This window comes from Drosophila teissieri, chromosome 2L, assembly GCF_016746235.2.
Source record: "Drosophila teissieri strain GT53w chromosome 2L, Prin_Dtei_1.1, whole genome shotgun sequence".
NCBI lineage: Eukaryota > Metazoa > Arthropoda > Insecta > Diptera > Drosophilidae > Drosophila > Drosophila teissieri.
In genome coordinates, this window is record NC_053029.1 from 68,212 (window position 1) to 84,158 (window position 15,947).

General features: G+C 44.2%; 1 protein-coding gene across 9 annotated transcripts in view; it reads right to left on the bottom strand.

Moving 5' to 3' along the window:
• Nucleotides 1–15,947, bottom strand: part of LOC122611404 (protein rad9) — a 29,858-nt gene that overhangs the window by 2,786 nt on the left and 11,125 nt on the right. For 2 of the 9 annotated variants that reach the window (XM_043784449.1, XM_043784450.1), the window contains exons 3-10: nucleotides 10,701–11,257; nucleotides 10,244–10,440; nucleotides 6,408–6,900; nucleotides 6,294–6,340; nucleotides 5,568–6,011; nucleotides 2,008–4,929; nucleotides 587–673; nucleotides 338–531 (exon numbers count right to left, since the gene is read on the bottom strand). In XM_043784449.1, the coding sequence (XP_043640384.1) occupies nucleotides 338–531; nucleotides 587–673; nucleotides 2,008–4,929; nucleotides 5,568–6,011; nucleotides 6,294–6,340; nucleotides 6,408–6,900; nucleotides 10,244–10,440; nucleotides 10,701–11,257 (4,941 nt within the window). Of the gene's footprint in view, nucleotides 1–4; nucleotides 234–337; nucleotides 532–586; nucleotides 674–2,007; nucleotides 4,930–5,567; nucleotides 6,012–6,293; nucleotides 6,341–6,407; nucleotides 6,901–7,425; nucleotides 10,000–10,243; nucleotides 10,441–10,700; nucleotides 11,258–15,947 lie in introns of all 9 variants that reach the window. The other 7 variants (XM_043784454.1, XM_043784453.1, XM_043784451.1 and 4 more) reach the window with 7 other exon arrangements.

Consider the following 15,947-nt stretch of genomic DNA (forward strand, 5'->3'; position numbering starts at 1 on the left):
TTACGAAACGCTGTGGGAGGCCATTTCATGCCCTTGTGAGTACAAATCCTGTACCATGCCGTAGTCCGTCCACTCGTGAGAAAGGTAAAAAGTTCCGCGCCACGAACAGCCGTTCGGATTTTTCCGCGATTTATTATTAAAGAGTTCCTCGTACAGATCAATATTAATGGTGTTGACGGCATCATCAAACGTCATAAGTACAAATTGCGGGGTATCTGAGGCGTTCAATCCGCCTACGCATTGGTTTGCATTATTGTAATTATTTAACATAGTGGCCATTGAAACATTTAACATTTGTGCACTAAAATCGTTATCTGCTTAACCGGCATGTACTTACCAGGAATATCCCTTCCTCCGCAATAACAGTCTGGCAAAAGGCATACGTCCTTTCGGCACTTGGCGGCCGTTTTATCGGGTGTAGGCTGTGGGTAAATGGGGTCGGGGCGGGTCGGTGGGTACCGGTATATATCCACAAACTCTTGAGCCTTTGATACAATTGTGCCCGATGGCTTAAGCGTGGGGCGCGTTCGTCTTAAAAAGTTTTAAGATATCTTACTGAGGAAAATAATATTAAATGATTGCTTACGGTGGGTGAGTTCCGCGGTTGGGCGTGGATAGCAAGTCTCTATCCTGATTGCTGTACATGGCACTGCCCCGGTTTCTATTGCTGTTTCTAGATTAAGTTTTATTCGATATAGTTGTTTAGGAAATTGTTCGACAAGATCAGGTAGGGTCAAAGCTTCTCTACTCAAATATAATTTTAATTTAAATGGAATTTACTAATTTGTGCTGCACAAATACACAAGAGATACTGATGAATGCAAGATTAACTGTTTGAATGGTATATGTTGGTTAGTAATTATTACGAACTTGTAATTTAAAATTTTTACCCCCTTCACCGCCAGCACCAACATAATTTAATTGCCCAATTCTTTTAACTTTTATGTATAGTGAGAACCAAAAAGTTTTATAGCATACTTATGTGTTTCGTTTTGAACGAATATACAGACTGAGAAAATACAACTATGTAATTGTATTAATTATGCGTAAGGACCGAAGAATTATGCTAATGATTCACAATATGTAGCACAAATAGTCCGATTTTGTTTATTGTGAATAAGAGAAGTTTTTATCCAAGCAGTAGGGACTTAAACTGGAAGACAATTGCGCGGACTAAAGGGTAAATTATGGGGCCTTAATATTTTTTCCTTTTGGGCAACACACAAGCGGTTACTAAATTTATGCTCGGTAAAATGTGCAAAAAATGTTTTTACGTTTTGTTTGGCTTTTTAATAAAAGTGGCGTATCTGAAAATGCTTTAAATAATTTGTATAATCGGTCTCTGAGTTATAACAAATGTATCCTTTCTGTATCTTAATTTAACTTATTAGTTCTCATATGATTGCTATTTGACAATTAAAAAAGCCAATTGATGTGAATATAAAATAAATTAAAAAAATAACATTTTTAGGAAAATACTATACTGTCCACCACCGGTGCGAATATAAGAATAGCCAGTTATCGGTTGACGGAATTTAATAATGACAAATTTCTACGATTTAATTACTAAAGTATTTGCAACATTTTACCCAGCAGCTAAAATGTAGTAAGAACTTATGTGTCTTTTTATTATGTCACCGGGGGATTTTCTGTGTAATTGAACACCACTGTGATTATATACACATAAGTACATAAATCGAACACTGTTCAATAGGTGTTGGGTTTTTAGCAAAGAGTACTGCTGACACGTGGGAGTCAACAATCAACACCAACCAAATGGAAGAGTTACTATAAGTACGTAAATTAGAGGTGGGTGGATGGGGGTGGTATGAGAGACTAGAGAAAGCTTGAAAACAGTACAATAAAAACAGTACAGTGTTGAGTGGGGGCTTGGTTTGTTGTGTTCAAAACGAAATTACGGTGATTCTAATAAAGGAATAAAGAGAGCAAAAAGATAGTAGATCGACTGAGCTTAGAAGCAAGATTGCTTTATACGGGTATCTATACCTTGAAGAGATCTCGTTGCATTTGGCGTTTAGTGTGCTATCGGAGCACTTCACCGAGGCTGAGGCTGCGGGGCCATTATGGTTGAGGCTGCTTGTTTGGAGTTGGTGGTTTTTATTGTTGGTAGCGAAGCCGATTTGGAACTTTTGGGTTTTACCCGCTGACACTGGTGGCTGATAGGTTGAGGTGCTAGGGCCTAGGGCAGCGGCAGCAATCGACGACTTAATGACATTATTCACCCTCGAAGCGCGCGCAGTGTGCGGTGCAAATGGGGAGGGTGTAGCTGTAGCGGTGGGAATAGTGGGTGCGGTTGTCAGAGAAACTGGTGGGGCTTTTAGGGTTCTAGGGGAACTAGAATCGGGAGTGCTTGGTGTTGTTCTTTCTGTTGAAACTGAATTAGCGGTCAAGATGTTAAGAGAGGGCAAAACGGATACTGGCTTGGATCGGATTGGAGATAGTGTCGCAATAGGCGTGGTATTAGGATGCAGCGTAGACGTGCTTGATTTTAAAGTAGTCGTTGCTGGCCGGTCGGTGGGCAAGTAAAGTTGCTTGATCTCACCGATGGCGGACCTTAGTTCGGGGAGTGAATACTCATCAACGAATTTGGAATTCCCGCTCTCATCGCTATTGCTGTTGCTATCACTGCCGGAAAGAAACTGCCTCAGTTGCTCAAGCACGTTGGCGGATCGGAACTTCTGTAACGACCCGTTTGGCGATGTTATATACCCGGAGTTCTGAAGACTGTCTGCTAGAGTGTGCTCCGCAGTTTGCTGTCGGTATTTGTTAGAGTAAAGGAACTTGACAGTTGGACGTTCTGTTATTGCCACCACGTGTTCAGTGGAGCTGTAGTCCATCGCAGTTTCCTTTTCGTGTATGCCATTCTGATGCCTGGTCTCCAAAGGCTTGCTAATCAAAGCCTCAGCTCTTGGCTCGTCGGAGGCGCTAGCTTCATTTTCGAATGGTTTATGTTTCAGTGAGTTGCTTAGAACATTTGGCGCGCCAAGGGCGGAATCTTTGGCCTGCAGTGCGTCCTTAAATACCCTATACTTTTCATGTGGCTTTGCTGTTGGTCCACCCAATAAAGACCTTTGATTGCCGATCACTTGCACTCGTTGGGGCTTGCGTTTAGGAAACGGAATGGGATCATATCCGCCGGGCAATCTAAGCTTGGGTGCATAAGTCGTGGGCTCGTCCACGCTGTCCCCGAGACTGTTTGAAGTGGCCGCCGTGTATCGAGAGCGGCCACGGGCACGCTTTGGGGCCTGTGATATGTGGATGGCCGAGGAAGCGACCACGGCGGAAACGGTTGTTGGCACTTCAGTCGAAGTTCTTTCAAGGGGAGGTGGTTTTATGGTAGTAGTTGTTGTTGTTGTCGTGGTGGTGGTAGTGGTTCGCAGCATACTTGGAGCAGGACGCTGAGGACTGAATGTGCTGAGTATAGCGTCGCTGACACTGAAGTTACGTGCGTTTCCAGTCTCCATCGTGGCCAAAACATCTTGACTAGAGTTTCTAACAGACGCCGTCATAAAGAGATTCTTTGGTGACTTCGCCGTAGTCTGGAGGAACTCCGGAAAGGCAGGTGCATTTGTGTAGCGGGGTCTAGTGGTTGTCCGCAGATGGTGATGCTGGTGCTGGCGATCTTCATGAAGCAAGTTCTCTAGGCTTTTGTATGGTGATACAAAATTCATCGCAGGGTTGGCTGTTACTCGATTTGGGCTGTCCTTTAAATAACTGGAACGTGAAAAATAATTCGGTCTTGGTAGAAAATCTGGTTCTCGGCTAGGCTGAGCCACCGATTTTGATGCTGTAATGACCCTGGTAGTGCTGCTGGATTCGACTTCATCTTTAGAAGTTGTAGGAGGAGATGAAGTTGTAGTGACACTAGTAGATGTGCTGGAACTTGCGACTGTAGGTCTATGATGGGCCTGTTGAATGACGGGCCTTCCACTACGCCAAATGAGAAGAGGTGGAGCGTATGTTGTAGGTTTGATGTCCACGTACTGCTGAAATAAGTCAGCCAGTGTTGTTGGGCTAGTTGTGGTTGTGGTTGTGGTGGAGGAAAAACTATTTATCCTTGCAATTATAGGTTCCGACACATTACGTTCTCTTAGCTCCGCACGCAAACTAAAACCTTGCGATCCACTTTGAAGACTATATTGTATGGGCTTACTTGGTCGCGTTGTGCTTGCGCTTTCCATTTCTTCCGTTGGCAATCGCACTCCAATGTTTGTGGGAACTTTAAAACTTTGAGGAGGCACATCAGAATCGACGTATTTCTGAAAACGTTTGGACAGGAGTTCTGGTTTCCGTGAGCTCGACTCGTACGAGTTGTCCTTGTCTCGAAAAGAAATATCCCTGTTAACAAGTTTATCTGGGACTTCATTCAGCCGATTGCCACTCGGGCTTGTACCATACGCGGCGGCATTAATAAAATCTAGGAACTTTGCCGATGTGCTGGTTTCAAAGGAGCGACTCTTGGGCAGTTCGACCGTCTGATTAAATGTATGACTCTCGTCAAAGACAGCCTCAACGTTCTCCAGGTTGTTATTACCGTAGCTGTCCTTTACCAGGGGCCTTTGCGTGGTGGTGGGTGGGGGTATTAGGGCAATAATTTGAGCGGGAACGGGAACTTTGTCGGGGATTAATTCCGAACTTGAGGACTGGCGAGGAGAGTTTGTAAGGTTCTGAGCTTGAGGGTAACCGGTGAAATTTGTCCTAGGTTCACTGCTTGAGACTAGCCTTGCCAATGATTTAGCAACATGTTGTAGTTTCGATTTGAGAAAAGGATTTGAACTATAAGTAAGGTGATTTGGGAAAGGTGTGGAGCTGGTCGTGGTCGGGTGAGAGGTACTGGAAGCTTTTGTAGTTGTTTTTGACTTGTCAGGAATATGTTGTTTATATGACTTATTTGCATGCGCTTTCGAGCTGTTGAAGAGACGTGTATTGGAATAAGTAATCACATAAGTGTTAGTAACGTTTTTATACGAATACGTATAGAGTGACCTATTTGCCTAGCCTTTTGGTTCTCAGATTTTTTAATTCATTTCGGTTTTTGGTTATCATTTTGGTTTTCGGTTGGGCTGCAATCTGAGACGCCTGCCTTTTACGAATAGAAGCATGCTCATGCGTACCTATATTTCGCATCACCTAACCATTATCTTATGAATAGTCATGCAATGTATGTGAGTACTTAATCATATTAGAAGGAGAAACAAAAAACAAATAACGTAACATATGTGTCTAAACAGTCAGCATAGCTTTAGAACTTGTCACGACGCAACGAATAGGTATATCAAAATGTTTTAAATTCCGACGCAACTTCGCTGATGCTGTAGATATCAATTTGAATGTAAAACATGTAAAAAATGCATAACATTGCTATAAGAGTGTAACTGTGTGATAGCCAAAATTTAAAGCTGCACGTGGTATGTAAGTATGATATATTAAAAGCTACACGAAAATCGTCTTATGACTGAGCCGCGAATACGTAGAAAGGCGACTGGCAGAGATACTTTTGTTCAGATGTTGTTTCAGAGCGCGATTGCAATGGATAGGTAAAATACCTTGCATGTTTTGATGTTGTTGTTGGAGGAAATGTTGATGTGCTTGTTATTGTTGAGGACTGTGTAAACGTAACAGCTTGTGTGGTCGTGTTGGAAATCCTTGCATGGCTTCTGTTATGTGGCGGAGTCGTCTTCGTGTTTTGCGATCGTGTTGGTGGCGTCGCGGTGGTCTTTTCGGTATGACCCACAACATTGGCAATCAGGTCAAAGTCATCCGTACCGGTATGGGGCCTTGCCTTGGCTCCAGTGAGTGTACGCTCGCTCTGGTCGTAGTCTTCTGCCGACCCATAGGCGTAGTCGGCAGGCCCGCGCTTCGGAGCATAGGGTGTGGTTATCCTTTCGTAGTATGTGAAAGCTTCCGGTTGGGATGCGGGCGTCGTTAGGGTGAGTGTGCTCGAGTGGCTGGCCGGGGTATCCAGTTTTTGTATGACCACATGTTCTGCCCTGATAGATAAATGTATTGTGGTTGGGTGTATACGTATTGGCTTGGAGGTTGTGTACAAATTTTGATGCATGTGTAGTGGGAAGGTGTAGTTTTAAACTTGTTGGAGCTCTAACTAGTTTGCGGGACGAGGTCTAAGGGACACTTCTCATTGCAGGACCTTCTCATGCTCTGCAAGGCTGACTGTTTTTGTGTGATTGAGTTTTTTCGTGGATGATCTCTTTTAGAATGCTTTTAACTTAAAGAATGCCGCGGTTTCAAAGCATTCTATTGAAATGACTTACCTTTGGGGAGCACGTGTGGGCTGATCGTACGCATTATCCTGCTCAATCTAAAAATCCATGAAACGGTAATTACAAGTGGCAGTATAAAAGATACTAATATAGGTTATTCTTTACCTGACCATTAATATCCTCGTCATAGTCCGAGACGTATGCTGGCTGGTTGGCGTAGGAGGGGGGCTTCGGAGTGGCCGCAAGCTCTAAGGGGCGGTATGTTGCGTGGGGCTGCTGCTGGCGCACTGTAGACTGATACTGGGGGGTAGGTGCTTGCTGCTGCTCCTGTGGCTGCTGCTGTTGGTACTCTATATCCCTATATAAATCGATATCGTCGTCGTAAACCGAATAATAGGATGAGTCATAGGGATGTGTTGGGGCTTGTGCCTGCTGCTGATGTTGTTCTTGTGGTGGCGCTTGTTGGAATGGTGTTGGCTGTAGCTGTTGTTGCTGGTGTTGCTGCTGTGGTTGGTAGCTGCCCCCATGATTAAATGTGGATGCATTATAGTAGTTACGATTGGGCTCTAACTGTTGCGGTGGAGCTGCTGGCGTGGGCTGTACAAATATATTAGCGGGTTGCGGAGCCCCTAGCGATGACGGTGAAGACGACTCAACTCTGTTCAAGTGGTTGTATTGGTTGTTGATGATTTGTGAGAGTAGAGTTATCGAATAAATAGCGAATATTATATACATTGGCAAAAATTCACAAAATGTAATTGGGTACATTAATGAGAAACTAATGGGGTTTGTGTAAACAAGAAAGATAAATGTAAAATGAGATCAAAAAGTTCTACAAATAATGAGTACCAAAGATGGAAGATGGAAATAATACCTAAAAGTGATTAGCACAAGAAATTAGCTGGGATTAGCGTTAGAGTTATGGTTAGAGTTAAAGGAGCCCAGTCCACAACATTTGTTTAGTCAACTGTACAGCTTGATAATTTCGTTACGTGGAATGGCTTAGTAGTAGGTCTTATCGTATACGTATAAACGGTGTTGCCGCCGAGTGGGTGGACCGATGTAGAATATATGGTATATGTACATAGAACACTTGTTTTCCGTATTCACTATATTCTTGTGTATTTGTGTAGCGGCACTCTGTATTCAACTATCAGGGATTTGTGTCGGCTCGTATAGCTACCTGTGTCTTTCTGGGCTTGAGCCGGCATGTATTGAGTTTAGTGGAAGGCCGCCCGGATTGCTCTGCTTGCTTGAGCTTAAGACAACGGGACTGTTTTCAGTATGGTTATTTATTTCCTTTTGTTCATGGACTGGAGACGCCGTCATCCATTTTTGTTGTCCCCGTATGCGTGGTCGGATTGTTGTAAAACGCACTCGAGTTGACTGCTGCTCTGTGGAGGAGGAGATAGGCCTTGGATGGGCTGTTGGGCGCACACTGCGTGGAGTTGTAAGTAGTTTGGAACTGGATGGTGGGGAGTTGGATTCTGGGAGCTTGGGCAGCCGCTGCTTTAGCTCTTGGAAGATGTCACTGGGAAAGCTGATGAATGAAGGCACGTCGGCTTCAGCACTTGCTTGGTTCAGCTTAGTGAAGCTGGGAAACGGACGTCGAGTTGTCGTTGCCTCCAGGAAGCCCGTCTGGAAGTTTACTCGCCCTTTTCCTGGCGACTCGGTATTGGGCTTTGCCGTAGCCAAATTTCGGCGGGGAGGGGCCATGGTCTCGGACACTGGCATATAAGGGGGCATTTGAGACGGAGGCAATATGTCTTCATCCTCTTCGTAATCCTCGTCATAATAGTCGACGCTCTTGATGGTCGTGGTTGTTGGCATTCGCATAGAAGTGGTTGATTTGCTGTAGGCGGGACTTTGGCTGGAGTTGCGCGCGTTGAGTTGGTTCTGTATGCCCTTAATAAAGTTTTCGTAGCCTTTTAGAGTCCTCATTGTAGTGGGAGTGCTTCGTGTCGGTGGTGTCGGCTCGGGTCTTATCCGATTTTTAGACGCTGGTGGGTTCGGCGTGATGGCTACCTGGGTGGTCGTAGCTGTGTGGTTCAAGGTGCTGGTACTGCCAGTTACGGGGCGTCGACTAACCATCGGATTGGGCACATTTGTATTTCCGTTATCGTCGGTACTTAGCTCTTTGAAATACTTGATCAACGGATTTACAGCCGGGTTGACACTGGCCAAATCGCTGTCCTTAAGAGTAGCCATGAACTCGTTGATGTTAAACTGAAAGTTTGTGAGCTTAGACTTAGGCGTTGTAGTAGGCTCATCGGCCAGCACTGTTTCTGATGTGCTGACAGACTTTGTGAAAGTTTGGTAGGATTCTGGAATAGTGCTGTTGTTGGCGTAGCTAATGCCAACGGGAAGGTGTGAGAAGTCATAAAACGGGGCTTGCTGCAGCCGATTAGGTATTTTGTAGGCCAAATTTGGGGCAGACACCACGTTAATACTCTGAGTCACCTGCAGCGGCGTGACTGGGGGCCTAACTTTAACTGCAGAATGCCCGATCTGGTTTGGCGGAGCGGTGCTGAAGACACCCTTCATCTTTTGGTTAGCAACAATGTTGTACTGAAAGTAGTTGCTCTCCGTCGTGCTGCCATGTCCGTTAGAGGCAATACTATACTGGGATACCAACTTTCCGGGATAGTTGGGATTTAAGGGGGCTTGACCTGGTTTTTGGTTGTTGTAGAATCCGCCCATTGTGCTGTACTGACCGCTTGGCGTAACCTGTTGTGAGAGCTTGGACGGGTCTACTGGGGAGTAGTAAGTGGTGCTACTTGTGGGTACGGGTGTGACTGCTTGAGTGGGAACCGGGCTCACTGGCTGATTTTCCAATCGGAAGTACGCAAAGTTTTCACTCTGAAGGTGCTTGCGCTGTTCTTTCAGCTCCTTCAGCTGTTGTATCAGATAAGGAAGTAGGTCGCCAGCGTTAGAATGGTGCTGTAGGTTGTTAGGCGAACGCGGACTAGCTTGAGCTGCACCGGCAGCTTCGTAGTAGTTGCCGGCAATGGGACGAAAGTCATCCTCCAGCGGTGGTGGAGGCAACGACAGATTGTAGCCGGTGTAGGCCACTTTCTGCTTTTTCTGAGTGAGTGGACCAGCGGAAGCCAATTGTTGCTGCTGATGCACGTATGAGTGGTAGCCGGGTAGGTGATTATAGTTGGGGTTGCCGTACGGCGGTTGGTTGTGGACAGGATTGGGTGGCGTGAGGTATGGATTATAGCTTCCAAAGCTGTATCCCGTTTGCTGAGAAACCTGTGGGGAAGGTGGTGCGTCAATGGCGCGGTAGTTTTGGCCCGGCCACTTCAATGATGTATGAGGAATGGGTCGCAACTGGCGTGGTCGTCTCTTCGACTCACCCGTGGCCACATCATCCTCGTCTCCATTACCTTCCATCAACTGGCTGTCTTCACCAGGAATTTGTTCGTAGTCGAATTCCATTGCGGTTTCGCTCTTTAACTGAGGGATTTTTGAAGAGTATTTAAGCAGCCTACTAGCTGCCGGCGCACTATCGTCTAAGCGTTCGTGTGAACCGTTCGAGTTATTTGAAGTCTCACTACAAACAGTGACCACGATAAGACTGTCATGCTTCAATACATCGCTTGAACAATTCGAGTCCTTGTGATTTTTTTCTGCTGTAGGTTCCTTACCGGAAACTTTCGTCGGCTGGGCACTAAGGTCGCGGCGACTGCGCTGCCTACTTTCATCAAGTCGGTTCTGGGACAGTTCGATCGTCTGGTCGTCCTGCAGGTTTTCGCTGTTCGTGTACAGTGTTTTTTCCAAAAGCGTTTGGTTGTCCGGAGTTTAAGTCGGAGTGTAGATGTGTCGGTGTCGGTTGGTGCAAAAAGATAGCGCAGTATGCGTTGTATGAGAGAAAAGAGCATGTAACATAATGAGTTGCATAGAATTTGGAGTTGACTAGCATCAATAAAGTAGTGTCATCGATTAGAAAGCAACGATAGTGAGATCTAGTGAGACTTGCGGCAGGAATGACAGCTTACCTATAGGCGGTCCCAAAAGCGTAAGATCCGATTTTTCCAGTTTGAGGAATAGAATTGATACTAGCTTGGTGAATAATACCATCGCGATCGCGTTGAACTTGACTAACAGTACTGGGTTGGCCTCGATACACTCTCTGCTGACGGTCGGACTCCTCTTCTTCCACAGGCGGCAACGATTCCTGCGCATCGGCATACAGCTAAATTACAAAAAATATTTATATTTTGTTTCAGTTTTTAAAGTTAATTTAGTTTGGAAAAAATCAAATAGAAAACGCAAAATTAAAGAAAGTCCACGTATTGACGAATACACGAAGAAACAAAAATCTGCTAGTGATTTGATCAATCATACAACATTCAAATGGTAGCGTAAAATCGAACTAGCAAAAGCGGGGAAAATGTAATATGCGATTTGAAAGAGGATCCCCCAAACGTAAGGTAGTATCTATCCCCGACTTACCTTTGCAATGTCCTCCTGGGAGTCGATCAGAGGTTTTGGTTGGCCACGCGACGTGATGACCGGGTTTGGTGACACTCGCAGCTCCGGTGGAGGAGGCGGTATGTTCTGGACCTGCGCCTGGATTACCTGTGGTGGAGAACGATGGTACTGTGGCGGCACCGTGGCCGCCTTCTGCGTGCCACCCTGACTGCCGAAAGCGGATCCAAAGCGTATTCGGCTTGGCACGTGCTGCGCATGGGGTTCCCTTTGGCTCTGGGCCTGGCTTTGTGCAGGGCTGCGCTCGGAGGATGTATCCACCAACTCACAGCCGACGTTTCGCGGCCAGTCGCAGGTCTGCAGGTCGTGCGAGTACATCAGGCCGCCAGTGCAACTCTCAAGCAGCGCTCCTCCAAAGACGCACACGTAGTATTGGGTGCAGTCCGATGGGTGCGGATAGTATCCGAACTCCTCGGGGCAGTCGAAACTAGGGCCATTGGAGGTGTTGGGCTTGACGTTGGTGCCGAAGCTGCGGGAGCTGGTTACGCGTGAGGGTCGTTTACTCTGTGCCTCTGTGGGTCCTAGAAAAAAAGACTACATTGAAAGGAATGTTCTTCTTTTTGGGTACACATTTTGCATTCACGAGCAAGTTCGGAGGTATATAATGCCAATAGCTCAAATATATTTCTGTGCTAATAAAAGATTTGAAGATGTGGGGAAATGTATGTGTTCGTTAGTGGAAGTGTCCCTGTTTACTATTTCTTTTTTTACGTAATCAATATAAATCAACATACGGCCCATGGCATTGATTTGGTTGATTGCATCGGTTTTATTTCTGAATAAACGATTTGGTCATTCGTTGTGAAAGGTGTCATACTTGCTCGAGTTTTTGCAACACTAAGAAGTAGATAAAGTTCTTTAAGTTTAAGTACCAAATCAATTTAAAGTATTGAAGTTCTACGAAATAAATGGACAGAATTGAGGGACAGAATACATGCCTTTGCGCGAAATAGTGTCAAGGTTCCAGACAGGCATTTAGTTGAATCTATAACTGGGATACCACACTCCGAAAATTGATCAGGCATGCATCTGCCTATTGACCTTTGCTCTGGTGTGAATATTTGCTAAAGTCTGCTACATTGACCGAGTCTAACGATATATTTACTAAAATACATACATATGTACGTCGGAGGTAGACAATGAAATCCAATCACGTGCCAATGGTAACTGACCATGCAAGAGCGTTAGAGCTGCCAACAGCATGGATGACATTTGTATTAGGTAGCCCCCACTTGGCAGGACGGTCGCTGATTGTTCGCTGTTGGTTGTTATGGGTTTGTGGCGCTGTCGCTACGAATGCTATGCAATCCGACTTTCTGCTCCACTACACAATACGACTGTGTACGCTTCGTATTGTATTTTGAAGCCAGATCAAAAGCTAAAGCTTGAGTCAAAGCGAGGCCTGACAGCTCTGTTGTGACGCAACGCGCAGTAATTCGACCACAATCTTGACTGGTTTTGTTTGGCATTTGTCGCTTGTGTTCGCTTAATTTTCACTACTTTATTTGTGTATCTAGGACTAGAGCAAATAACTACTATAATTTATTGCAAGGAATACGCTGTTGTCTGCATTTTCGCGCCTTCAGCTGATCGAGAATCATAGCTCGAGATTTTTCTCCTAACGGTGTCACAAACCGAGCAATAAACACAGAATCCAGAGCCTCACAATTCCGACCATTGTTCAGCTTCAGCTTGGCCTTTTCGTATGCTATGCTCAAAGTACACTCGAACAACAAGCCATAAAACGTGGTTTGATGATGAACTTGACTTTCATGTCAGTCGGAAGCAACAATAAAACATGGTACTTAGGGCAGTTTTAGATAAATAATCATTATGCAAATGGTTTTGTATTAGAGATGCTGAGTTGTATACCCCAATGAAGCTGTGCGATATTTGTCCCTGTTCGTTAAATAAATAAAAGGCAGCCGTGAATGGAAAGAGATGACTCCATGTTTAGCTTAAGAGATCAAGTCCAGAGAAATACTCCCCTTTTCGTGCGCAAGGCGATAATCTATGCACCATTTCTTCAATGTATAACTGAGTGCTCATCACCACATTAAACAATGAGGGATGATACCCAGGGTGCGTATCAGATGTGTCACCGCTGCTTAGCCCCATAATAGTAGGCAATAAGATGGCTGGAAAAGGCGGCATTTCAACATCGCCTCTGAAGCTATAAAATTGGTAACCGCCAATAGCATGGCCAAATTTAGACAAATGGCGCGAACCATTGCACTAATTGCCACCTCGTTCGGCAGCGTCAAACGCTGCCTCGAGATCTTATTTATGTCATCCGTAATGAGCTATTGGACAATACTGCAGTAGGTAAAAGAGGCAGTTAGGTCAAACAACATAAAGCCTTTAAATACATCTGTTTAGTTACGTTACGTGGATTTATTTATTTCACTTCTAATTACTTATTAATTGTGTTTTAACATTTATTTTATTTATTTCTTTTCTAATTACTTAAAAAATGGGTAATGAAATAAGTTTAGAAAGTATGAATGTGGCAATTTTAATAATAATAATAATATGAGTGGCTCCATAAATAACTCAATTTCATTTTTTCGTGTTACGCGTTTGAACTTTTAATTAAACGTAGTTCGTTGCCGAAGTCTTTCGATTTACTGGGTGCGGTTCGAAATTAATCGAACACCCGCCAGATGGAGATATAAATCACTTGATGCCAGTGTGATATACCTGAGCCGAGTATAGAGTATTTGATAGTCGGAGCTTTCGACTATACCCTTTCTCTTGTTTTTATTTTCCATCGACTGGCCAAATCACTGAAATTTTAGTCCGTACTGATTAGCATTTTATTAGAGTTTTTCCGGTCTATAAATGTCATTCATGCCATATTCTGTTCGGGTCATGCCACAAATCAACACAAAAAGCAAAGGATTCTCAAACGTAAATGGTTTAAAGTCTATTTTCGTGCCACCAAGGTAAACCAAGTTTGCAGTAAAATTGCTGATATATGTAGGAGACTTGTGTAGTCTTAAATTGTAACAAATAAAAGTGAATAGCAGCAGTGTGCCTAAAGAGAAACAAAACAGGAAATATCCACCTCTTACTCTTGCCCCACGCCCCTCGCCCGGGTACTTTTCTTTTCGTAGCTGTGGGCAACATTCAAATACTAAGCGAAGCTCCGGCATGAAGCGCTTTTCGACTGTTATGCAACTAGCCAATCGACTGGCTTTATGTGGCCACTCATACTCGAACAATCGAAAATATACTTTCTACTGTAACCCAGCAGTGGCTTGGTTTACCTCCTAACAATTTTTGGGGGAGAATGCTCCAGTTTGCAGGCCAACTAAAAAGCTGTGTCGGCGGATAAACATAAGTACTTCATGCACAGCAAAGTTTTCTTGGTGCGAAGTGAACAGAGAGCGGTTGGGAAGTAGGAAATTTCTAGCGGGATTTGAACTAGTCTACGTGTTAGAAGCTGACATTGTGGTCCTAGTTTCGACGCTTGATTTGGCTATACTCAGTTAATGGCTGGCTTCAACTTAGATAGGGGTACTTTCATCTTTATTTATACCTGCGAGCCTGGGCCCTTACAGCTACTATAAGGATTTAGCTAAAACGGGGTGAATTAATAACATAATGTTTGGGCCGTTTTTTAATAGACTTAGTCATATGCAACGGCCACCTGTACCATGTCAGCAAGCAGACATGTTAAAAAACTAGACTTTGCTGGCACGCAGCACAGCTTAAGTTGAGTGCGACAAGCCGGCCAGTATGTGCACTCGTTATGACTGGCAATATGACTCTTGTGGCACACGTTATTATCAACTGGGCAACTTTTCAAAATGTTAATTGGCAGCTAACTTTCAAATTTTTTCGATATATGTATAGTATTCGTAAGAGCTTTTCGTTTTCCCTTGGACTGCTCTATACTTCAAATGCGCCAGGTTCCTAATTGAGACAATGGGTTGTTCTAGGGATTCCAAAATTATTTCTGGCCATAGTTTGCATTTGAGCTGCCTAAAAGTGAATGCTGGCCAGCATTGGCGACAAAGACCTGAAGTAAACGGACCGAAAGTGGGTCAAACCGAGAATGTTGCATAACCGTCAGATACACAACACGCTGGTGAACGAGACATTCGTGCTTGCTCCACTGTGTGTGTAAGTATCTGAGATCTTTTTGCTAGAGGCTGTAGCTAGACCATGCGACTGCAACGACAGCGACAACGCTATATAGTGGTACTAGGCTTACCACGCCCTCTTTAAATTTGATCACTTTCGCTTCGTGTAACTGCAACTGCGATTTATGTGCTGTGCAATGTCCGCGGTTCGTGTGTCGCATTGGCAATAAGGCAGTCATACCTAGTGTGCTCTATACTAGCTAACCAACCACAATCCATACTGGAGACGGAACGGATACTTTACAAAATAAGTGGCCGACCAGTGACTGTATCGAATCTATGTAGAGCATGGTCTGGGTGCTACCTCGGACTGGGAATAGAAACTCGGATAACTAGACCAACGGCAAAGCTGGACTTGCTTCATAAATTGGAAAGTAATTTTGATGTTGTAAAACGCTTCGAGGGCGATATACTGCTATTGCACGGTCGTCGCATTAGGTGGCAGTTTGTGTTTGTCACAGGCACGGGTAATGCTCCTATTTACATATGTACTTACATCGCAATTGTTTTTTCTGCTTTCCGGAATTGCTCATATTAGAAAATTAGATTTGAATAACCAGTATAATCAAGTCAGCGAGCGGCAGTAGTTAACAATAGTAAGAATCTACACCGGCAATTAAATATTATTTATTATATCTTTATTATCTTGACAACGCATATGAAACAGTCAAAAAATAAGCAAGGAAAAAACCTATGATTTTCGACTGTCTCTTACTGCTTATGTTTGGAAAATTTAAATTACGTATGTACATATGTATAAAATGTATGTATGTTGATGTACGTATGAATGCATGCGGTGTACTGGCATTTGCGGTGCACCGCTGCCCGTCGCTGGTATATACGCGCTGGTATGCTGGTATAAGGCATGCTCCAGCGGATAACGGTTCGTTTAACTTCTTCGCAGGTCAAGGTACCATAGTACAGACCTAGGTATGTATGTATGGACGTATGTATATCAGATGGGCTCCAGTATTTATTAAGCAGCAACCAATTTTCGACTGACGTAGTCATACAGTCATAAGACCATTGTGGCAATAGCCATTTTCCTTTCTCTTTTAATTTA